The 25,511-nt window shown below is 52.1% G+C and overlaps 1 protein-coding gene across 3 annotated transcripts in view; it reads right to left on the reverse strand.

Annotated features, from left to right (window-relative positions):
* The window catches only part of GRK6 (G protein-coupled receptor kinase 6), a 33,390-nt gene extending 17,513 nt beyond the window's left edge, over window positions 1-15,877 (reverse strand). For 2 of the 3 annotated variants that reach the window (XM_065555218.1, XM_065555219.1), the window contains exons 1-6: window positions 15,718-15,877; window positions 6,855-6,950; window positions 2,756-2,868; window positions 2,283-2,360; window positions 1,890-1,990; window positions 325-417 (exon numbers count right to left, since the gene is read on the reverse strand). In XM_065555218.1, coding sequence (XP_065411290.1) covers window positions 325-417; window positions 1,890-1,990; window positions 2,283-2,360; window positions 2,756-2,868; window positions 6,855-6,950; window positions 15,718-15,769 — 533 coding nt within the window. In that variant the 5' untranslated portion in view covers window positions 15,770-15,877. The remainder of the gene's footprint in view (window positions 1-324; window positions 418-1,889; window positions 1,991-2,282; window positions 2,361-2,755; window positions 2,869-6,854; window positions 6,951-15,717) is intronic. The other variant, XM_065555220.1, reaches the window with a different exon arrangement.
* Window positions 15,878-25,511: the final 9,634 nt, after the last annotated feature.

The following is a 25,511-nucleotide window of genomic DNA, read 5'->3' on the forward strand; positions in this document are numbered from 1 at the left end:
GCGTGGCACAAGTCCCCCACCCACCCAGGCGCAACAGGTACACCTGGCCTGACCTAGCCGACAGAGTCAGGAACTCAGAGGGCTAACCCTGGGCTCTGCAGCCACAGGGAAAGCAGGGCCTATTGCTGCTTTAATTAAAGCCTGGAAAGGGCTCTGTGGGTGCTGAGGAGAACAGCACCCTGCGCCGATGGGAGGGATCAGAACATCTGCTCCCACTTGACTGGCTTTGGCCAGAAAGCAAGGAGGGGCTGTGGGTCCCCTTCGAGCAGCACTCCCCAGCCCTGAGCCTGCAGGGCCCCCCGAGAGAAGCAGGGACAGACTTACCTTTCCATCCATTTCCACTGCAGGAAGCGGTTGAAGTAGATGCTGTCAAGGTAATCGGCAAAGGGAGCCACGCTCAGATAGTCATGGATGAGCCTGGGAGAGAGGGACAGCCAGTCAGTGATGGCAGGAGGATGCTGTAAATGTTTTCCAAAGGATCCGCTGCTCGCCAGCCCAGACTTGGGCCTAAGACCCCTCTGATCCAAGCAGCAGCTGGCCTTCCCCGCAGCTGCACCCAAGACGAAGGAGACCCTTGCACCCTCCTAGCAGGGCAGCCAGGCATTGCCCCAAGCACCCATCACCACCCCTGGAGAGCCCTTTGGTCCTGACATTCAGTGATCTGCAGCCGCTGCAGGAAGAGGAAGGTGACCATCGCCTGTGGGGAAAGCCGCTTATGGAGCTGGGCTGGCACTGCTCAGATCCAAGCATGGCCCCTGTGACCAGGCGCTGGCTGGGCTATGCACACGAGGAGGATGTGGTGCTGTCTGCCCCTTGGGAGAGCGTCCTTAGCAGCGGTGCCCCCTGCAGAAGGCCACGCCCAGACATCGTAATCAGCTGCTGAGGCACCGTTGCTGTGTGCAGGCACGGAGATCGGAGCAGGTCCACAACGGGCCACCCGGGGACCAGTCTGAACCATTCCCGGCTCCTGAGGCTGGTGCCAAGGCCAGGCTGCAGAGCGATGAGCCCTGCAGAAAGCGTCTGGACTGCAGAGTACATCAAGAGCAGCAGATGGGCTCTTCCCTTTCCAGGGGCTGCCAAGAGACGGCAGGGCCCAGGCTGGAGACTCCTTGTTCATACAACACCATTGGTTACGTTCCATAAAGGCAGCGGGCACACCTGCTGCTAGGCCCAATATTCAGTTAGGCAACGTCTGGGCTGGAGAGCACGGGGGAGAAGGAGGATCGGCTTGCTTAACGGTTTCCTTTACATACTTACACGGTACAGAACTCCAGGCACCATCACTGTGGTTCCCCCCCAACCAAGCAGGCCTCAGGCCCTGCACGTCCCACCTCCTGGAGTCCCCCGGACTCACAGCTGCTACCATGTGTTCACAACAGCCACATCCAGATGCAGACAGCATTAGGGCAGGTAGAGCATTTGACTCTTGGTCTGTCCCAGTCTCAGCCCAAAGAGACAGGCTGGAGAGCCCAGCGAGAGCCACAAGCAGGAGGTCAGCAAGTCCAGGGCTGACCATAGGAGATAGGACAGGATCCATTCAGGATGGTGACTCGAACACCAGGAAAGAGAGAGAACACATAAGAACAGAGATTCCTGCACCACCTTGTGGCCTTCAGGGACCCCTGAAATGCAGGAAACGCAGAAGCTGGCCTGCACTCACACTTCCTTCCCCCATCAGTGCTGGCTAGATTCAGCCTGCTCAGTGCAAATGCAAATCCCGTTAGCTATCAATGCTAGGGAGCAAGTCTCAAATCCCAGGAGCAACCCAAATTGCTCCTTCAGGGGCCACACTGGACTCAGCCAATGACCTGTAATGTCCATTCCCCTGGGAATATTTACACTATCCAATGTAACCTCGAGCCAGGCCCTGGGGCCCCTCCCCAACTTACTTGGTTGCTTCCTTGAAGAGCTCCTTGGATGGCTCCTGCTCCAGCCTCTCAGAACAAGCACTCACCAGCGGCGAGGGAACTTCGGGCACATGATCCACATTCTGGGAGAGGAGGGACTGAATCAGACACAGGGAGCTGAGCCCCAGGGGCCTCCATGGGCTGCCGCTAGGGGAACGGAATCCGCAGGAACCCAGCACAGGTCTTGGCCTGCCCCCAGGATCTCTGTTACTGGGGGAGTGGAGGGACTCTTTGCTCCCCTCTGCCCTGCATTGGGGGTGGCTGGTGCTCTTTCCCGAGCACGCTGTGAGCGTCTGGGTGCTAATGCTTCCCAAGCGTCTCTTACACATGCTGGCACGGAGCCAGCAGTTCAAGCAGCCTGCTCGGGTCGATTACCTTGGGGTTTAGGTAGCTGTCAATCAGGTGCTGCCCACACTCTTTCCGCTTCTCATCTGGAGTCACTTCATACTCTGCCTGTACAGAGAAACCGAGGCTGGTAAGGACTACCCCTGCTGGGCATGGAGATATGCAGGAAGTGCGTGCAGAGGGAGTGCCACAGAACAGCATGAATTAGCTGCCTGCCATCAATAATACCCCTCTCCCCATTACTGGCACAATGGGGCTCCTGCAAACTGCCCCCCAACCTCAGGGCACAGCCCCAATCTTTACAGAACAGCAGGTAACAGACTCTTTCTGCAGGGAAACGCTGCAGCATAAAGCGGAGGGTCAAGAGTTCAGGTCTCCCCACACACTCAGCCCTACATTTAGCAACAGACTGAGGGCTCTACGCCAACTGGGCCTTGGCCCCTGACTCTCCAGACATGGGTCACAGCGTCCTGGAGGAATTTCTCACACAGCTCTGTGCTTACCACAGCATCCAAGAACTTGACACAGCGTGACAACTCAGGCCGCGTCTCGCAGAACAGCCGGAAGAGCAGGCGCCCAATCGGCTGCTTCTCACACAGGCTGCGATAGTCCCGCTCTGCAAATGCAAAGGAGGAAGTGAGCCGCTTGCCTCAAATGTAGGTATAAGCAAAGCCCATCATAGCCACAGCCAATGAGAATTCACAGACCAGGCCAGTAGGGGGCGCTGCAACAATCTACTCTTATACAGGCCAAAGAATCATGCCCCGTGATTCCTCTATGGAGCCCATAACTTGCAGCTGAACTAAAGTGTAGCATTTAGGAAAAGGCATCCAGTCCTGGTTAGAGACGCCACCTGACACGAGCCTAGGTAAAGCTGTTCCAACAAGCAAGTCCCTTCACTGCTAGAACTTTGTGCCTTATTTCCTCCATTAATCTAATCTGGATAGCTTCAATATCCAGCCATAGGATCTTGGTCTGCCTCTGTCTTCTACATTAGAGCCCTCCTTTCCAAAATATTTTCCCCATGGAGATATTTACTGCCCATGGTACAGTCACCACAGCTTTCTCTCTGATAAGTTTAATCTATTTAACTTCTTAACCCTTTCCCTGTATAGCAGGTTTTCCAGACCTCAAATCGCTCTTGTAGCTAGTCTATAAACCTTTCATCATTTTTCAACATGCTTCTTAAGGTGCAGACACCAGAACCGGACTCTTCCCGTAACGGTCTCACTAATGCTGTATACAATGGTAATGTCACCTCTCCACATCTGCTTGATATTCCCCTGCTTGTACATCCAAGCATCACGTTAGCTCTCTTAGCCATCGCATTCAACTGGGAATAATGTTCAGCTGGTTATCTACCATACTGCCTCCCCCGCCCCAGGCAAGTCCTTTTCAGAGCCACTGCATTTCAGGATAAAATATGGTCTATGTTCTTTATCCCTAGATGTATGCCTTTGCATTTGACCATAACAAAACACATTTGTTCATGCCCCACTTACCAAGCAATCCAGATCACTCAGTATCAGTGACCTGTCCTCATCTTTATTTACCACCCCGATCAATCTTTGGGCCATCTGCAATTTTTTTCTTTATTTCTTTTTAAGTCTGCAATGCCTTTATATTTTATTTCAGCTCATTGGTAAAAATATGTAAAAACATTACTGAGGGGTGGACTGAGAACTGATTCCTGCAAGACTCATTGCTTATTCCCCATTAATCAGTAATGTTTAAAGCCCTCACTCAGCCAGCAGGGACCGGGACACCTGGCCATCCCAGCCTTCAGGGGGGCTCCATTTGCCCTTGGGGTCTATGCCTGCTCCAGGCAGAGCAGAAGGACCTCGCTCTGCTCACACTACGGGGTGAGCAGGGTGGCACTGCAAGGGTAGCACTGGGGGGAGGGGGAGAATGCATCTCACTGTGTTCAGCACCTACCCCGTGCCCCTCCCCAGGACAGAAGTCCCCACACTGCTCCATAGGATGCCAGGGCCCCGCCCTCCTACATGGCAGGCATATTGTAGGCGTTCCCCTCCCCTATGCAGCAGTTTCTCCTGAGGAAGCTGCGGCTTCCTGAGTGGTGCAGAGCTCAGCGACAACAGCTCCAGCCCAGGGGAGGGGGTCACACTGCTGCCTCACTAGCTGCACTATTTCCTTCTCTGTGGGGAAATGAGCTCACTCCAATGAGGAAGGTGAAAGGTTTGCAGCCTGGCAAGGTCAGAGACTCCCTCGGTGCCATCACTGGCCCCAGAGCGGCACAGGCCTCACTGCTTGCAGGACTTGGCACTGCCAGTGCATGCACAGAGGCTGGATTTCTGCAGTGGGTTTTTTAGCTCAGTGATGTAGCGGGGCCTGTCCACCCCCTCAGGTTATGTGGGGAGGGAAATAAGAATGCCCACACCTGGCCTTGAAGCCATTAGTGAGAGAGGAAAATACGGGAACCCCTGCTGGAAACAAACATGCAGACCCATCCTGAACATGGACTACCATCCCCCTCACCTCTCCCCAGAGGGGCAGCACTTCAGTCCTTTACCTGTAAATGAGAAGGAGTCTCTACCTGGAACAGATCTACAGCCAGTAAAGCACAAAGCTGGAGCCCACCAAAGGGAGTAGAGGGGGCACGGGGAGCAACCCAGCAGGGAGGACAGGAACCAGGTCTTCCAAAGCAACCCAAGGGCAACGCCTTGGCCAGATGTGCCAGAGGACAGTGGAAAGGACATTTAAACTTTGACAGCCAGCCTGAGTGAACAGGCAGCACAACAGCAGATGAAATGCCTTGTAATGCCCACTGAATAGAGGTCTGAGCACCAGAGACCAGCTGAAGAAAAAGCTCTGCTTAGTGAGCACAACAGTCAGAACATTGGGATGGCTATGGAACAGGCTAGAGACGAAGGCAGCTCCCATCCTCAGCAATGGGGGGCAGAACTGTTCCAAAATCTCAGCTTTTGTTTAAAAAGGTAAACAGGAGAATTTGGTCCTAAGTTCAGCAGTGGCACCCTCCACCCCCAGCAAAAGGGAGTTGTGGGGAAGGGTGGGGGTGTGGCAGACAGGGCCGGGCGAGACGGGGTGCGATGGAACTGAGCTAGAAGCTTGGAGCTCACACACGGGATGGAAGTTAGAGTAGGCCCCCTGTTGCTCTAACTTCCAGTGGGGCCTCACACTCAGGATGAGGGAGCCACACCCAGCTCCCTGTGGCCACCACCATCCAGTGTGCTCAGAATCACGGCCCAAGTTCACAATGTGACCTGAATGCACCTGATGCAGTGACATCTGCCCTAGTCTGCAGACGGCCTGAAACAATAGCTCAGGGGGGGAACTACATAATTCATCTCAATTGGCTGTTAACTCTGAAATTTAACGGTGACAACTTAAAATGTGACGTCACTATTTCACTAATATTCAGCTGTAAGGCGTTTATCCCACAGCGTCAAACAACCCCAGGGGCCCAACGCTCCAGCTGCCCCCTACTCAACTGCCAAAACCTCCAGCTCCCTCCATGGCTTTGATGATGCAGTTATGCAATGGCAGGACCAAAACCTGAGCACCTCACGCACCGAAAACACGGGGACAGCATCCAACAAACTGCACTGAGTATCAGAACCACCAACCCAGCGCTACTAAATCAGCCGTGACGGTCTCAGCTGCAGTTCACTGAAAAGCTCCACTGGTAACCAGAATGATGCTGCTGCATCAGATCCCCAGGGACCGCGGTGAAGAATTTAGGCCCAGCTTGCCAGGGAATATACGGGACCTTGGCCATAGGAATCCGCTGGCTACTCCATCTATGTAAGGGGAAGCCCTGAAATGTGATTTGGGGCTCAGCTACACCCTTTGGGCTGTTTAATGAAAGAAAGTTCCTGTCTCTGGGGAAACCTGTCATGGTTTAGAGCAGTGGCTCAACCAGGGGTACACAGAGCTCTTCCGGGGGTACATCAACCCATCTAGGTGTTTGCCTAGTTTTACAACAGGTTACATAACAAGCACTAGTGAAGTCAGGACACAATAAAATTTCATACAATTACTTGTTTCTACTGCTCTATACACTATGCACTGAAATGTAAGTACAATATTTATATTCCAGTTGGTTTATTTTATAATGATATGGTAAAAATGAGAATGTCAGCATTATTCAGCACTAGTGTGGCTGTGACACTTTTGTATTTCTATGTCTGATTTTGTAAGCAAGTCATTTTTCAGTGAGATGTAACTTGGGGGTGTGCAAGACAAATCAGCCTCCGGAAAGGGGGACAGTAGTCTGGAAAGGTCAAGAGCCACTGGTCTAGAGGACCCTGGAGGACCTTGCTGGATATGTCCAGCGGGCTTGGAGAAAGCATGACTTACCAGCATTCCCCCTTTCTCTGCACCCAAACTCTTACCCCGTCTGGCAGGTCTGTGCCCTCTGTACACACCACAGTGACCCTAGTTTTTCCCATGACACACTGAGTCTCTCAAATGCAGTTAGGCAGAGCTTACAGGACAAGGGATGAACTCCCCGCCAGGCAACTAAGAGTCACCCCAAGGAAGCCAACCATGTATCTCCGCCAGCCCCACGTGCAAACAGGGCAGGGGACAGCACTCGACATCCAACAAACAGCTATTCCTCACCGAGTGCTTGCCGGAGATCTTCACACAGGCTGATGTGCGGGAACTGCAGCATCTGGCGCCATTTCTTACTCTTGCCCTTCCTGTTCCCTCCGCCGCCTGCAGGGGCACAGAACAGACATCACAATGAGGCAGCCACAAACGAGACCCAGCTAGAATGTCTGACCTGGCAGCGGAGACAGCTGGGAAGGAGACACCCCCCTGCTGAGCCACACCTAGCCAGCAGGAATCAGGGAACGGACTGCCTGGACCCGAGCCCCATGCTGTGGATCTAGACAGCAGTGGTGCCTTTCTCCCTGCATGACAGGACCCCGCCTTGCTGCTAAAGGAAAGATAAATCACTCCAGCTCCTTAGAGAAGAGCAGGAAGTCACTGAATCAACAACAATGAGCTCTTCTATCCAAGCATTTCAAAGGAGTTATCTGCTATTACAGATGGGGAAACTAAGGCATAGACTGGAGAAGGCCTAAGAGCATCTGTATCAGCTGAAGTTCTAGCTCCCAAGCCTGTATTCAGATCCCATCTCTGAAAGTAAGCTGAAGAGTAACATTTACCTAGTGCTGCAAAGGTATGAAGTCCCCAGCTGCAGAATTTCCTGCCTAGCACAATTAGAGATGTTCATGCTACCTAGTCTTCCAAGGCTAAATATATTCACTACAGGGAGGCAACATGCTATCGAAAAATGCACCTGGGACCGGAAGACAAGAATTTCTGCTCTAATCCCAGCTCTGCAGCCAACTCACTGGGTAGCCTTGGGCAAGTCGCTTCAGCCTCCCTGCCTACAAATGGAACGAACTCCTCCCTCCCTCCCAGGTAGGGAGCGAGAGTTAGTTCCTGTCTGGAAAGCAGGATCCAAGTGCCAGGTATCATTATAGCATCAATACTGTTAAAAGCAGATTGGTCTCTTAGGGTTAATTGCCCAGCGCCATGGGACAGGATTGGGAAGCTCTCTAAATACTCTGTAAATGGCAAGTATTAAAATGCTGCACTCTGGAAACTAGCCCACAGCACACCTGTCTCTCCTCCAGGCCAGCCAAGGTGCACTTGAGCTGTGTTCAACCCCTCAGCCACACCCAGCTGATTCAGGCCCAGAAATGGGACTCTTCAAAAGAAAAAACGGGGAGGAAGATGTTTCTTTCTGATTGATCGATCAGCTAGTGAAAAAGCAGTTGGCGGCAGCATACCAACAACTGCTGAACACATGAGCCAACCCCTAGTGTTGATCCTGGCCAGTTTGCACATCAGCCAGATTTCCTGCAGCCACCACTGGGGGGCCTATAAGAGACCATCTGGACAGGGACAGGATGGGGGCACTTACTAAATACACAGACAAAAGCCTTGGCAGAGGGGTGGAGGGAGGGACTGTACCCAGCAGAAAATCCCCAGGTACAGCGCAGGACCGAGTGCCTCCAGCTCTGGCCAGCCCGTGGTATTGCTGCCTTCAACAAGAGCTTCCCCCAGGCTCACTTCTCACAGTCCAAACGCACAACACTGAAAGCTTCAGAGAGGCAAACATCCGGAGGAGACACTGCTGCCTCCGGTACTAGGCACGAGCCACCAGCTCCATACACTACTTGGGCTCTGGATAGAGCGAAATTCCAGCCCAGAGTGTCTCATGCAGCCACGCAGGCTACAGCAGGCTGGAGCCCAAGGAGCTGAGCACCTGGTGCACATGCCAGAGTTTGCTGCATGTTCTGTGGGCAGCAGCATTGCATCTGCCCAACATCAGCAGCTCCGCTGTGCAACTCTACAAACCCAGGAAGGAAGTGACTCAATGCCCCGGGCAAGTGGAGGGGGAGAAGGAGCCAGCAGCACAGACACCTTCTTCTCAGCTCCAGCCTGCAGTGACAGAACGTGAAGGACGAAGGCTGGGGGGGGGGGGGGGGGGCACAGAGCCAGGGAGAGCCCACCTGACATGCAGAGGGTTTGATGAAGGGCAGACCCAGAGCCCCATTTCATGCTCGGGGGAGGCAGGAGGAGAAGAGAAGAGCTGCAGAACTCATGTTTCCTTTGACTTGTTTGTTTAGAAAAGGAACCGTGGCATTCACCCCCCCAAGCTCTCCCCTCGGTTACAGCAAGCATCTGGGTGCCCAGCTGAGCTCTAGCTGCCCTCCCTGCACAACTGCCTCACAGCAGCCAGCAGTGGGGGCACTTCAGCTAATAGCCCCTGCCTTCAGGGGGAAGCCCATTCTCCAGGAGGAGCTCTTCCCCACCCAAAGCCTGAAGGAGCTGGGCTCCAGGGCACACTGCCAAGTTGGCCTATTTTCAGAGGCATAGGGGCAAGAGTGGGTGAGTGGTGGGGAGTTAATTTGGGGGAGGGGTTGATATTGTAGGGAACAGCTTTACATTCAGTGGGCCAGATCCTCAACCCCTCTTGGCTCCTGGCCCCCAGCTGCAGTGCAACGGAAACTTGCAGTGCTCTTCGGGCAGCAGCTGAGGACTCCCTGAGCACACGTTCCATGGGGTAGGGCAGCGCCATCCCACCCCACCTGCATCAGTGTAAGTGGTGTTCCAGGGAGGCTGGACTGACGAGCAATCCTGGCCAGCAAAGCGGTTCTGTCCACCAGCACAGGCTGCTCTCACTTGCAAGGGGGGCTTTGCAACTTGACCCCCAGGATAGGGGGATGCAGAAGGGTGGTAGAGCCACCTACTGCTCCGGCACATCCAAGCAGCTAGGCCAGCACATGTATTGCAAACTCTGGATTGGTGCTTTCCATGGTTCTAATAAAAGACTGTACGGCACATTAACTCGGTGGGTGTGCTTAACTGCACCCAGACGCCCAGGGAAAGTGACCGTTAATAGCAGAGCAGAAAGCCCGGCTGAGCTCCTTGCTGGATAGTTGCCCAGAACCGAGGCTGTGGGTCCCCCATGTGCGAGTAACTGACTCCAGTCTCTGGAAGACAGCTGTTTATGGCAGGGTTCCTTTCACGTCTCTTGAGTCTGGGTGCAAGATAATTGCTGCCACCTAGTTTCTCTGGAGCAGTGGTGGGCAACCTGCGGCCCATCAGGGTAATGCGCTGGCGGGCCATGAGACACTGTTTACATTGGCCGCCCGCAGCGGTTCGCCGTTCCCAGCCAATGGGAGCTGCCGGCGGCCAATGTAAACAGTGTCTCGCAGCCCACCAGTGTGTTACGCTGACAGGCGCGGGGTGCCCAGCCCTGCTCTGGAGGCTTTGATAGCATCTCCCTTCAGACACTGGACCCTTCCATATCGAAGTCTGACACTGAAGGGATTTCAGTTCCCCACCTCATCGGCACATAGCTCTGGGATTACCTGGCCTGAGTCTTCTAACTTGCCTGGGGTTTCTACCCCAAACCTGATTTTCAAGTCGCTTTGAGAAGTTTCTCTGCCCATGTCCCTATTCAGCTTTTGTTTTTCCCCAAAAACCCTCATCTTCAAAACCTTTTCCTAGACTTTAAATCCAGCAGGGGCCACTCTCTGTTCACTTAATCTGACCTCCTCCATAACAGAGGCCAGAGTCTTTCACCCCCATTCCTGCAGTGAAGGGAATTCTTCTTCACTCGATAAGTGACACTACTGAGCTCAGTAGTGTGTGGTTGAACTGGATCTCTTTTAGAAAGACAAGCAGCCTTGATTCAACGGCTTCATGTGATAACAAAGTCACCACTTCCAATGGTGAGCTGTTCCATTGGCTAATCACCCTCACAGTCAACTTGCACCTCCACCGAGCGCCACGTTGCTACTAGCCTGCCACCCAACCAGAAGTCCTGGAATTCAGTCTCAGCACCTGGCAGAGCCTGCTCCATTTTCCAGAGGGCTGAGGCCCATGGTCACTATAGGAATCAGCAAAGGAGTGGGACCTGCACCTATAAAGTTTTGGGGTCAGCCCTGGGGTGGGGAGAGCCACTACAGAGGCAGTTGGATTGTCAGGCTGAATTCTACCATTTTGCCCAAGAGACTGCAGTCAGGCTTTGCTCCTTTGCCTTTACGACAGCAGCAGCCTCTGGGACAAGTATCAGAGGGGTAGCCGTGTTAGTCTGAATCTGTAAAAAGCAACAGAGGGTCCTGTGGCACCTTTGAGACTAACAGAAGTACTGGGAGTATGCAAGTCTTGCATCTGAAAAAGTGAGGTTCTTACCCACGAAAAGCTTATGCTCCCAGTACTTCTGTTAGTCTCAAAGGTGCCACAGGACCCTCTGTTGCCTCTGGGACAGGCTCTGGAACCACTGAGATCCACAGTGTGGTGTGTAAATGGCTTTGCTGGCAGAGGAACGGCTGCGCAGAGATGCAGAAACCCTAAAGGGGCTTGTGTTCCTGGTGCAACACCAGCAGTAATGAACAGTGGCAAGTAGACAGGTGTGCCAGTCTCACAGCCACTTGAGTGCAGGCCTGGACACCAAGTTCTGGGGCTTCATTTAGGGACAAATTTATCCCACCAGCCCTGCAGAGTTCACCAGCCTCCTAATCAGTAAAGTCCACAATCCTCGGGGTTCAGAATGACATCAAGAAGTCTAGACCTCAAATTCCAGGGTCCAGGCTGATCTTTGGCAACAAAGGCATTACCAGGCCAGATCACACCTGCAGTCCATCTAGTCCAGTATCCTGCCTCTGACAGGCCAACATCAGATGCCTCAGGGAAGTTAAAAGAAACCCAGCAGTAGCAGATGTGAGGTAAACTACCTACCATGTAGGTCTCAGCCTAGTCCCTAAGAGGTTTAACCCTCAAAGCCATGAGTTTTTATCCCTTCCAAACTCTGCTGGCATTAACTGTTATAACTGCATATTCTTGTAACCCATATGCATGGCTAGCCATGTCTGCCTCTTGCTTTTCTCTGCATCAACAGATACAACGCCCGGTCTGCACCTCTCCTTCGGTAACCGTGTCAGGGCAGCACTCCAGAATCAGAGCACCCAGCAACATATGATATTCAGACTCTCTAGTATCTCACACTGTGATGAAGAAACCAAAAGCCAGCTGGCCTCCAGGACTGAAAATACATCAGAGGAAATCTAATAATGCCCAGCCCGCAGCAAACCCTGAGTGAGTAATTCTGCCCCTGTAGCGCACCTAGCGGATGAAGAGAAAGTTTCCACAGTTACCACAGAACCAGGTTGAGATCTGGATCCATACGAAATAAGGATAAGGCCAACAAGGTTGAGGGTGACTGCCCAGCACCAGAATTGCACTGTGTAGCTGGTTTGTGCATCCATCAAGATACAAGTGGTGAAGGGCAAGAGTGACCACTAGGCACTAAGTGCAAGTTTCTCCTATTGAGAGAAGCACTATTGCTTCTCCTTGGCAGCTGAGTGCATGCTTGGTCGCAGTGGCACTGTAAGTCAGGAAGCTTTGACCTGCATACTTGTGCTCACCGACATCCCAGCCATCCTCAGACCATGCAGCAAGGCCTGTGAAGAGTGGCTTCGGGCAGAAAACCAACTGGAAGAGCGAGGGGAGGGGGAGGATCCTCACACCTCAGGTTAGAAAGGGGTCTCCTGATAATGCAATCATGAGCTCAGTGAGGGAGAAAGAGCGGGAGGTTTGCAATGCTGACTGAGCAGACGCATGCTTCCAGTGGGCTGCCGGTGACACAGGCCTCCCTGCTTGGAAGACTAAAAGCTCAAACTGGAGAGAGCACTGCCAAGAGTGCTGCAACTCTTGCTCCCTCTTCCACCTCATACAGCCTCTTCTCCACATTCATCTGACCAGGAAAAAGTAGGGTAAGGAGTTGGCTTCCTTCTCTGAAACTGACAAATCCAATTCATGTCGGTATTTCCTCTACTGGAGCATCCCTAATACCTTCCCCTTCCTTACTCACCCCAGACATTCGAGGCATTTAGTTATAACCTTTTTAGGACACGCACAAAAACTAAAGACAACATGATAAACTAGGCACAGCAGCACCTTAAAGCCTCCCCAATGGCAATCCTGGGCTGAACAGAGACAGGCTCTCCAATCCAGGACGTGGCAGACCATGGAGAGGGAAGTCAAGAGTCAAGGACTTTTCACCAGAAGTGCCCCGCCCTAGGCTTCTGTTGCTTAAGCCATGGCCTGTGAGCTTGTGCACTCCTGGTGAACACAGCTGCTGTGGAATCATACAAGGAGAAAGGTAATCTCCAAAGGAGGCAAGACCCAAACTGTCCAGGGCTTCATAAGTCAAAGCCAACTTCATAAACATCCCATGAAAATGGGCTGCTAGCCAGTGCAGGCCACAGAAAACCAGTGAGAGATGCTTCCCCTGGGAAAGCCCACGTTCTGGATAAATTGCAATCTCCAGATGGTCTCAGATAAGGTACTGTCAACCAAAAATCATACGACTGAAATAAACCTCTCCTTGTGTTACTAACAGCACTCAGAGTTATCAGAAGGGAGAGAGTCTCTAGAAATCAGTTCACATCTGGACATTGTTTATGCATCTTGCTCAGTTGGTACGATGATAGTCAGTCCCACTCTGGAGTTCAGTGCTCCAGTATTTGGGTGGCACACGCTGCTGGAGAAGGGTTATTTGTTTAAAAACAACTTGTTCCATTGGACTTTTAAGATGTCAAACATTCCCACTTGTCTGAGGCTTAATAAAACCTTGTTCACCCACCCACTGGAGAGTTTGGGCTGAACATAACGTAACCGGCTCCTTTGAAGATGTAGCCCATGTACAGCTCACTGCAGTGACCCAACTCCGAGATGACAGCCCTAGATACCTGCTGCTAAGTCCCTTACCCAGACTCCAGGCAAAAGTGATGAAAGGTTCTCTTAACCGGCACCTGGATATCCAGCAGCAAAGGATCCAACAAGATGCTAGGTTGTGAACCCAGGTAACAAGTGCGAGGCTGACACCCACACTCGGGGGCTTCACACAAATGTCTCCATAAATCTCACCCAGTTTATCCATTTACACTCTATTCAACATGCTCAGCCACACCCAACATAATCCATTCTCCAAACTCCCTTCCCTCTTCTGTCATTTAAACACAGCTCCCTCTCCCTACAGTGTCTCCACGCTCAACAATTCCTTTGCCTTTGGAACCTTCTCTGGCTCTCTAAAATGTGCCACTATCCACCTTCTATCCCAGCATGACCACCACCCTCTCACCAACCCTTGGGAATGGGTTTTCCCCTCAACGTCCCTGACTGGTTTTGGGTCTAGGACCCAGATCCCTCAGCATAATTACCCTCTTTTTGCTAGTGAAGATGCTTAATTCAAGGCACATCCTTGACCCCAGCACAGCCCTACAGCCCCCAACAACTCCCTTAGCTAACTCCCCCTGATTCTCTTCAGACACCTCGAATGCCCCCTCTCTGCCTGCCCCAACCATATCAGCTTGTGGCTACAGCTCAGTTCCTGCATAGCATCTCACAGGCAGAAGCTTGTGCAACAAGAGCTTCCCCCAGACCAGCCACTCTGCCTTCCTCCCGCACTCCGGCCTCCCAACCGTCACCACCATCAGTAACCCTGTCACTGACCCCAAGTCCTCCCAATACATCTCCTGCAGCAGAAACACGACTTCTCCCCAGCCCCACCGCATCGTCCACGCATGCCCGGGCCTTAGCGGTGCCTTGCTGATTGCTGCTCCTGGATATGCTCTGGGGCTTGGCCAAACCCCAGCATTCATGTGATCAGGGCGTTAACGATGCCTACCCCTAACCATCCCCAACCATATCCTCTACCTACCACCCCCTCTACCCACTGCCGCCCATCCCTCCGTCCCACCCTGTCCCCCACCGGGTCCCCTCCCCACCACCCCCTCTACCTGCTGCCCCCCATCCCTCCTTCCCACCCTGCCCCCCACTGGGTCCCCTACCCAACACCCCCTCTATCCACTGCCCCCATCCCCTTTCCCACCCTGCACCCCCAGATCCCCTACCCAACACCCCTTCTACCCACTGCCCCCATCCCCCTTCCCACCCTGCACCCCCAGGTCCCCTACCCACCACCCCCTCTACTCACTGCCCCCCATCCCCCTACCCACCCTGCCCCCCACCAGATCCCCTACCCAACACCCCTTCTGGGGGGTGGGATAGCTCAGTGGTTTGAGCATTGGCCTACTAAACCCAGGGTTGTGAGTTCAATCACTGAGAGGGCCACCTAGGGATCTGGGGCAAAATCAGTACTTGGTCCTGCTAGTGAAGGCAGGGGGCTGGACTCGATGACCTTTCAAGGTCCCTTCCAGTTCTAGGAGATAGGATATCTCCATTAATTTAATTTTTAATTTCTACCCACTGCCCCCCACCGGGTCCCCCTATCCAACACCCCCACTGCCCCCCATCCCCCTTCCCACCCTGCCCCCCACCGGGTCCCTTACCCCCATCCCCCTACTCACCCTGCCCCCCCCCAGGTACCCTACCCACCACCCCCTCTACCCACTGCCCCCCATCCCCCTTCCCACCCTGCACCCCCAGGTCCCCTGCCCCCATCCCCCTCTACTCACTGCCCCCCATCCCCCTTCCCACCCTGCACCCCCAGGTCCCCTACCCCCATCCCCCTCTACTCACTGCCCCCCATCCCCCTTCCCACCCTGCACCCCCAGGTCCCCTGCCCCCATCCCCCTCTACTCACTGCCCCCCATCCCCCTTCCCACCCTGCACCCCCAGGTCCCCTGCCCCCATCCCCCTCTACTCACTGCCCCCCATCCCCCTTCCCACCCTGCACCCCCAGGTCCCCTGCCCCCATCCCCCCCTACTCACTGCCCCCCATCCCCCTTCCCACCCTGCACCCCCAGGTCCCCCCACTCACCCTGCGCTCCCGATCCTTCCTACCCCCAGCCGCCACACACGGTCCGGGCCCCGAACCCACTGCCCCCACGCGCCCCCTCCCCGGGCCGTCCCGGTAGCCGCCCCGCAGGCTGCGCGGCCGGGCCCGGGGGGGGCGGCCCGGGGGCCCCAAGGCGGGGGCGGGGCCCGGCCTCACCTTCGCGCGCCTTGAGCAGGACGGTGTTGGCGACGATGTTCTCCAGCTCCATGGGGCCCGGGGCGGCGCCGCCTCCTCCCCGGCCGGGCTCGCGCTGCCTCCGGCTCCGGCTCGGCGCCCGCCTCCTCCCCTGGCCCCGCCCCTGCCGCGCGCCCCGCCCACTGGTTACCTGAGCTCTGCAATCGCCGCGCGCTCCCCTCCCGCGCCGGCCCCTCATTGGGCCGCACGGCGCATGAGCTCCGCCCCCTCCGCGCCGCTCCACTCCTATTGGCCCATAGGTGAGGGAGGTGTGGGGGGCGGGGATCGAGAGCTCTGTGTTCGCGTACGGTGATTGGCTAAGCCTGGCACCTGAAGTGTCAGAGGAGTCTGATAGGCCAAGGAGCTGCCCATCAGCAAAACGCAATCTCAGCGCTATAGCGGATTGGATAGTCATGAACTACGTCCAAGAGGGCACGGACCCCGCCTACCGGGCGGAGCAGACACCTGATTGGAGGACTAGCTGCCACTCTGCCGTGATCCTGGTTGTGTTAGAAAGGGGCGGCCAGGAGTGTCCCCCCCCCCCCCCATAGCGCTTTTTGTTAGCGCGTCTGGCAGGGTCGGGCTGGGGCCCGCGGGGGGCGGTAGCTGTGGGGCTGGGGCAGGTGGTAGCTGGGATGCGGGGGCAGGGCGGGGGCTGTGGGGCTGGGGTGTGGGGAGGGGCAGGTGGTGGTTGGGGTTTGGGGAGGGGCTGGGTAGTAGGTGTGGGGCTGTGCTGGGGCGGTAGCTGTGGGGCTGAGGTGTGGGGAGGGGCAGGTGGTAGCTGGGGTGTGGGGAGGGGGGCAGTAGGTGGGGTGTGGGGAGGGGCAGGGTAGTAGGTGTGGGGCTGGACTGTGGTGGTAGCTGTGGGGCTGGGGTGTGGGGAGGGGCAGGGCGGTAGCTGGGGTGTGGGGAGGGGCAGGGTAGTAGGTGTGGGGCTGGACTGTGGTGGTAGCTGTGGGACTGGGGTGTGGGGAGGGGCAGGGCGGTAGCTGGGGTGTGGGGAGGGGCAGGGCGGTAGCTGGGGTGTGCGGAGGGGGGCGGTAGCTGTGGGACTGGGGCGTGGGGAGGGGCAGGGCGCTAGCTGGGGCGTGGGGAGGGGTGGGGCTGGGGCGTGGGGAGGGGTGGGGCCAGGGCCATCCTTAGGGAGGTGCAGGCCCTGGGATAACTCCCCCTTCCCCTAAGGCTTAGTTTCACTATAAACGGAAGTTAACAAAGAGAACAGATTCAAGAAGTAGCAAGTAAAAGTTTTGGGAACAAATGGTTACATGTAAAATAAAATCATAATACATTTGAGAGACTAGGTTGAATTAATACGATATTTTCTTGTCTAATGAAGTTTAGCTTGCCTGCAGTCTTTGTAGCAGAGTAACAGCCGTGTTAGTCTGTATCCGCAAAAAGAAGAACAGGAGTACTTGTGGCACCTTAAAGACTAACAAAGCTTATGCTCTAATAAATTTGTTAGTCTCTAAGGTGCCACAAGTACTCCTGTTAGTCTTTGTAGCGTTTTCCAGCCTTTCATAAGCTGGAACACGCTGGCAGTTTGTCTCCTCAGTGAGGGATCAAGGGTATACCTCAATACCCCCCTTTTGCTCCTAGATTCCATTGTCTTTTTTTGTAAACAGAATATGCTCCCTGCTGTTTGTGTTTTGCTGCAGGATGCCTCTCTTATTTCACAATCTCTTCATTAGCATCAGGCTAATTGATGCTACCAAAGCTCGGCACTTTTCAATCAGCAGGCCTAGGTAACTTGCATCCAAGAGTTTTAAAAGAGCTGGTTGAAGAACTCACCGCGCAGTTAGCATTTCTTTGCAATAAGCCTCGGAGCACTGGGGAAGCGCCAGATGACTGGAAGAACAGCAATGTGCCAATTTTTTTAAAGGTAAATGGTATCTTGCTAATTATAGGCCTGTCAGCCTGAGCTCAATCCTGTGCAAGATAATGGAGCAGCTGACATAGGTGGATGCTCCAGGACTGAAGCACCCATGGAAAAATAATAATGGGTGCTCAGCACCCACTGGCAGGCCCCCCTCCCTCCCTCCCAGCACCTCCTGCCAGCTGCAGATCAGCTGTTCAGGGGTGGGCAGAAGACAATAGAGGGAGGGGAGCAGAGGGAGGGTGGGGTGCACTCAGGGGAGGAGGTGGGAAGAGGCGGGATGGGGGCCTTGGGGCAAGGGGTATAGTTGAGGCAGAGCATGGGTCGAGCACCTCCAGGAAAATGAGAAAGTAGGCACCTGTGACAGCTGATACGGGACTCGATTAATAACGAATTAGAGGAGGGAATGTAAATGCAAATCAACATGGCTTTGGAAAATAGATCCTTGTAGATAAATCTCTGATACTTTTCAGATGACTTTACATTGTGCCTCTTCATATAACCTTGTAGTGGGTCTACCCACGTGGGACCTTTGTTTTCATGAAAGTTTGTATCAAAGCCTCATATAGAAACCTTGTACTGGTATTTCACTGTACAGACTAGACTCCTGTCCAGGGCCGCCCAGAGGATTCAGGGGGCCTGGGGCAAAGCGGGGGAGCGGACATAAAAAAAGGCGCCACCCACTGCGGCGCTTGTACTCACCGGGCGGCGCTCCGAGTCTGCGGCGGCTGCGGGTCCTTCACTCACTCCGCGTCTTCAGCAGCACTGAAGGACCCATCGCCGATATGCCACTGAAAAGCCGGAGCGACTGAAGGGCCCGCCGCCTAAAACCCGGAGCGCCGCCGGGTGAGTAAAAATTAAAAAGGCGCCTCTAGCCAGGGAAGGGATCCTCGACCAGAGCTCGCGGGGCCCGGGGCAAATTGCCCCACTTGCCTCCCCCTCTGGGCGGCCCTGCTCCTGTCTTAGTTTGGACTCAGCCCTTGCCTTTTCCTCAGCTCAGTTCCTCTGTCTCATCAGGTACTTGCAGCAGTCTTTCTTCTTGGGCAGGAAGGCAATGGAGAAGAGTCCTGTTTGCCTTACTCCCCAGCCTTACGCAGAATTTACATAAGGCGGGAAGCCTTTGTTTCCAGTGGAAAAGTACCAGGAGTGTCCAAGGTGGTGTTTAGTACCAGGTGACAGGACCACCTGACCTAGTAGTGTCACAGCTACCTCCTAGGACCCCTCTCTGGAAGAAGAGAGATTAGTATCTTCACAGTCTTATTGTTTCTTCCTAATGGCCCATCAAGGCTGATGGCCGGTTGTCTGGTGGGTGTCTCCCAAATACACACACACTTGTAATTGTTACATAGTCAATATTCCTAACTTCAGATACAGAAATGATACATGCATACAAATAGGATAATCACATTCGGTAAATCATCACCTTTCCAATGATACCTCACGTGACCCATCTTGCATAAAATACATCTGTTATGCCATATTCGTATCGTACACATATTTCCATACAGAAAATGGGGTGTAAGGTCACTTCGGGTCAGGCACTTTTCCACCATGAGTTATAGTCTGTGGCACTGCCCCACACTCACGGCGTGGGGAGGAGACCAGGCCAAGCTGTCCATGGCTGCGGCAATTCTGGTTGAGCCAGAGAGTGGCCTGTTGAGCTTGATCCAGCATCTACCATCAAGTGGACAAGGAGGCAGGTGCAGCGATGGACTCCTGAATTGACACTGGTGCTTCCACTTTGTAGGGACTTGATTTTCGGCTCATTCGTGGCACTGACCATCCAAGCCTGGGAAAGGGCTGAGAGTGTGTGAGCACCTGTACCAAAGGAGTGTCAAGAGATCAGCCTTGACAGCCCGCCTGGACCACAAGACTGGATGCCTCTCCTGAATACAAGCAGCCCTTGGAGCGGGCACAGTGGGTTGTTCCCTGTCTGAGAATGGGGTGGAGATAGCCATAGCCTTTGTAGCGCAATGGAGATGTAATTGTGTGCTTGGAGAGCAGTGACAGATGAAAAGAGACTTAACAGCTGGCAGAACTGTGTGCCAGCATATACAGACTGGAATTGGTGTATAGTTCAAACAGCCACTAGCAATGCAAGGCACTAAATTCATCTTCTCTGTCTTGAATCAGATGAAATACCTGATCTTGGGTGCATCATCTCCTTCTGAATCCAGCTGGATCAACCATCTCATTAATCTGCATCAGGATTAGTCCTTCCCTCAATTTATGGGTAAACAGACAGCAGATAAATCGGTCGGTAGCTCATTGGGTCTGTCAATGGTTTCCCTGGCTTGGGAACAGTTATGACCTTTGCTCTATGCCAGGCTTTTGGGATGCTGCGGTCCTGGGTATAACCAGCTTTTGGTGACAGGCCCCAAATGAGAGAGAAACTCATCGTGGATGTTATCTAGCACAGGAGCTTTGTTCGGCTGCAGTTGATGTATAACTAGGTCGAACTCTTGATCAGTGAAAGAAGCCATGAGGGTTGTGTCTACACTTGAAGCCTGCCATCTCTCATCAACCACCATGTTAACTGCCAAGTATCAGAGGGGTAGCCGTGTTAGTCTGAATCTGTAAAAAGTAACAGAGGGTCCTGTGGCACCTTTAAGACTAACAGAAGTATTGGGAGCATAAGCTTTCATGGGTAAGATGCATCTGAAGAAGTAAGGTTCTTACCCACGAAAGCTTATGCTCCCAATACTTCTGTTAGTCTTAAAGGTGCCCCAGGACCCTCTGTTACTTTTTACATGTTAACTGCATGGCTGAAAGCTTTGTCTTGATTAGGAGCTCTGCCATTGGCTAGCTGGGATGGGATGGAGTTTGCAAGTTGGGTATTCCCTCTTGCCCAGACTAGAATCTCTGCACAGTCTCTTAATTGTTTCCCAGGTGGTGCAGCTGGAATGTGTGACATTCAATTTGGACATAGTTTCTATCCTGCACTCTTGCCTGGTTTGATCTAGAAGGTCTCTACTTTTGTCAAAAACCTCCCGTTGAGTCTTGGTGGATTTAAATGGTTGATATAGTTTGGTTGCAGCAACCGGTTGGGTGTTGGTAGATCAACTATCAGGGCTGTTGTCATGGAGGTTTGCGATGCTATGAGGAAGGTGCTATTGTGTTGGGTCAAAGCTTGACAATGCACAGGAAGCTATTGCTGGTTCCGCAAGGATAGGGTTCCCAAACTATCTGGGGCTACTGAGGGGACACATACCCCTATTCTTTGTCCCCCACACCAGGCCAAAGACAATTAACAGGAAGGGGTATTTTTCCATGGTGTTGTAATGTTGATCACCATGGAAGATTCACCTGTGTTAATGTGGAGTGTCTAGAAAGATCCATGATACCAGGATCTATAGAAACTTGGGCTTGCTTGCTGCATAGACCATTATGGACATTAGTGGAGTTATGATTCCTCCTGTCATTCTGGAAGACACAACTTACCCTTTGCTTCCTTGGCTCCTGAAGCCTTTTAATGGCTGCTTTGCCAAGAGAAAGTGGCTTAATTTTACCTAGAGTAGCTGCAGAATGACAGTGGCGTGTGCGTTTGAAGGCTGAAGGGAAGATGGTGCTGCGTCATGACAAGGCTGGATGTTTCTCCTTATGGGTCTCATGTGATAAGTGCCTTCTGTATTTTGCATAACATCTGTGAGATTCATAGATTCTAAGGCCAGAAGGGGCCATTGTGATCATCTAGTCGGAGCCCCTGCATAGCGCAGGCCACAGAACCTCCCCAAATAATTGCAGATCTTTTAGAAAAACATCCCATCTCCATTTGAAAATTGCCAGTTATGGAGAATCCACCACTACCCTTGCTAAATTGTTCCAATGGTTAATTCCTCTCACTGTTAAACATGTATATCTTATTTCCAGTCTGAATTTATCTAGCTTCCACTTCCCGCCATTGTGTTATCCCTTTCTCTGCTAGACTGAAGAGCCCATGATTAAATATTTGTTCCCCCTGTTGTTACTTATCGACTGCAATCAAGTCACCCTTTAACCTTCTCTTTGTTAGGCTAAATCTAGCAGAACCCCGTTTATCCGACCCTCCATGATCCAGCTCTCTATGTGAACTGAACAACCAGCACACACAGGCCCAGAAGCAGATCTCTTCTGTGGCCACTAGATGGCGCTGCAACCTCACTTTTTCCTATTTTCTGGATTGTCCATTTTTTCGATGATCCGATCTGGCGCAATTAGATCAGATAAATGGGGCTCTGCTATAGACTGAGCTCCTTGAATCTATCATTACAAGACATCTTTTCTAATCCTTGACCATTCTTGCAGCTCTTCACTAAATCTCGCCAATTTAGCCACATCCTTCTCAGATTGTAGACACCAGAACTGGGCACAGGGTTCCAGCCGTGGTCGCACCAGGGCCAAATCCAGAGGTAAAAACACCTCTCTGCTCCTACTCAAGATTCCCCTGTTTATGCACCCCAGGATCACATTAGCCCTTTTGGCCACAGCATGACACCAGGCGCTCCTGTTCAGCTGATTGGCCACCACTACCCCCAAATCTTTTTCAGAGTCGCTGCTTCCCTGGCTAGAGGCCCCCCCGCACCCAGTAAGTATGGCTGACGTTCTTTGCTCCTAGGAGTACACATTTACAAGTAGTCAAATTAAAATGCCTATTGTTTGATTGCACCCAACTTACCACGTGGGCCATACCTCTCTGAATCAGTGACCTGTCCTCTTGGTTATTTACCACTCCCCCAGTTTGTGTGTCATCTGCAAACTTTATGCAACCCAGCTTTGCTGTGTGGCTGCAGCCCTCTCCCTTTTCTCCTCTGGGGTTTGGGCTCACCTATAAGAGTGCCTGGTGCCTCCACCCAAGGAAACCCGCCCCAGTGCAGAGAACACAAAGGGCTTGTCCCTGGGGAAAATATCCAACATGCAATCTCATCCAGAGGTGTGTCAGTCAGAGCACAACAAACTAAAATAGCTATCCCAAGGCCCAGAGTAACAGAGCAGTAACTGGGAACTCTGGGCAGGGGACAATGGGCAAAGGGATCAGGACAATAAGAGACCAAATGAACAATACATAAACTCTGCCCCTCCCAACATTTACAGCCAGTGCCCCCTCCTAGCCCCTGGCTGGGGAAACAGTGAGCTCGGGCTCTGAGGGATGGTGCAGTGCTGCAATTGGTCTGCTTAAAACAAAACCAAACTAAACAACCAGGGGTGTTCTTACAGAGTGTCCGCCCCGACGGTCAGACTGTCCTTGCAGCTCTGGGTTCCAATGGGCAGCTAGCCATGGCCATAACTCGCTCCACAGCCTACTGGGTGTCTGCTCTCAACTGTGATGACACTAGGGTGACCAGATGTCCCTATTTTATAGGGACAGTCCCGATATTTGGGGCTTTTTCTTCTATAGGTGCCTATTAACCCTGACCCCCTATCCCGATTTTTCACACTTGCTGTCTGGTTACCCTAGACAACACTGTTCAAACTCCCACAGGGCTCAAAGTCTTCCCCTGATGGTATGGCTGATGTGATTAGGTCCTATGATGATGTCACTTGAATAGATATGTGGACAGGGCATCGGGCTTTTGATCTCACAGATCTTGGGAGACAGACCTATCCTCGCTTACAGACAGCCCCCCAACCTAAAGCAAATACTCACCAGCAACCACACATCACTGAACAAAACCACTGACCCAGGAACCTATCCTTGTAACAAAGCCCGATGCCAACTCTGTCCACATATCTATTCAAGTGACATCATCATAGGACCTAATCACATCAGCCATACCATCAGGGGCTCATTCACCTGCACATCTACCAATGTGATATATGCCATCATGTGCCAGCAATGCCCCTCTGCCATGTACATTGGCCAAACCGGACAGTCTCTCCGCAAAAGAATTAATGACACAAATCTGACATCAGGAATCATAATACTCAAAAACCAGTGGGAGAACACTTTAACCTGTCTGGTCATTCAATGACAGACCTGTGGGTGGCTATCTTACAACAGAAAAACTTCAAAAACAGACTCCAATGAGAGACTGCTGAGCTGGAATTGATATGCAAACTAGATACAATCAATTTAGGATTGAATAAGGACTGGGAATGGCTGAGCCATTACAAACATTGACTCTATCTCCCCTTGTAAGTATTCTCACACTTCTTATCAAACTGCCTGTACTGGGCTAGCTTGATTATCACTTCAAAATTTTTTTTTCACTTACTTAATTGGCCTCTCAGAGTTGGTAAGACAACTCCCACCTGTTCATGCTCTCTGTATGTGTGTATATATATCTCCTCAATATTTATTCCACTCTATATGCATCCGAAGAAGTGGGCAGTAGCCCACGAAAGCTTATGCTCTAATAAATTTGTTAGTCTCTAAGGTGCCACAAGTACTCCTGTTCTTTTTGCGGATACAGACTAACACGGCTGCTACTCTGAAACCTGGCTGTGACACTTCTCTCCTGTTCCACTCCGAACACAGCCCACACAGAGCACAAAACCAAACCCTTGTCTCTAAGGTCTGGCATATCTGATTCTGGTGGTGCTGCCAGCCAGTTCTAGCTCTGCTCTAGGCCTGAGGCCTCTGGGAAACGGAGTCCTGAGCCTCTGCCACTATTACCGCTGTCGTCCAGGGGCTCAGAGCACCCCTGCCAGAGTCGTTACATTGAACAGTGCTGATTTTATGGTTTCTTTCAGGTCGTTAATAAACATGTTCTATAGTGCAGGGCCAAGAACTGATCCCTGTGGGACCCCACTAGCACACACTTGCTCTATGCTGATGCCCCAGTCACAATTACATTTTGAGACCTCGCAGCTAGACAGCTTTTAGTCCATTGACTGTGGGCCCCGTTAACGTAATATCTTTCCAGTTTTTAAATCAAATGTCATGTGATACCAAGTGAAATGCCTTGCAAATGTCCAAGTCTATTACATCAACTATTACCTTTATTAACCAAACTAGTAATCTAAAAAAAGATACCAAATTAGTTTGACAGCATCTATTTTCCATAAACCCACATTGATTGGGATTAATTATTCACCCTCCTTTAATTCTTTATTCATCCAGTCCTGGCTCAGCTGCTCCATTCTCTTGCCCAGGATCAATGTCAGGCTGACAGGCCTATAATTATGGAGGTGATACCATTTATCCTTTTTAAATATTGGCACAACATTCGCTTTCTTCCAGTCCTTTGGAACTTCCACGGTGCGCCAAGACTTCTTGAAAATCAACATTAACAGTCCAGCCAGCTCCTCAGCCAGCTCTTTTAAAACTCTTGGATGCAAGTTATCTGGACCTGCCAACTGAAAAATGTCAGGGATGCTGTTTAACATCCTCCTGAGATAATAATGGAATGGAAAGAATGTTATCATATGATATGACTACACCATCTGTTTCCCCCCCGTCAAATACTGAACAGAAATATTTATTGAACACTTCTGCCTTTTCTGCCTTATTATTGCTAATTGTACCATTTCCATCTAGTAACGGACTAATACCAGTGTTTGGATTCTTTTTGTTCCTAGTTTATTTTTAAAAATTCCTTCTTATTGTCCTTAACTCGGATGGCCATAGAGTTCTCCCTGTGTCCCTTTGCTTCCCTTATCATTTTGCTACAATTCCTGTCTTCCGAGTTATATTACTATCAACTTCTCTTTTCTTCCATTTGTTTTATATACATGTTTTTGCTTTTTATAGCAGCCGGCACTTCCCCACTAAACCAGATTGGTTTTTAACCAATATGGCCTTCTTCCTCAATTGTGGGATTGTGGCTTTTGGGGCACCTAATGAAGTGTTCTTAAACAACTGCCAATCGCCATTCACATTTTTCTGATTAAATTCTTCCTCCCGGCTGATTTGGCTCAGAAGCTCTGTGAAACTGGCCGTTTTAAAGCACAAAGTCTATGTATATATAAATAAATAACGGATCTG

This window comes from Chrysemys picta, chromosome 8 (genome assembly GCF_011386835.1).
Source record: "Chrysemys picta bellii isolate R12L10 chromosome 8, ASM1138683v2, whole genome shotgun sequence".
Lineage (NCBI taxonomy): Eukaryota > Metazoa > Chordata > Testudines > Emydidae > Chrysemys > Chrysemys picta.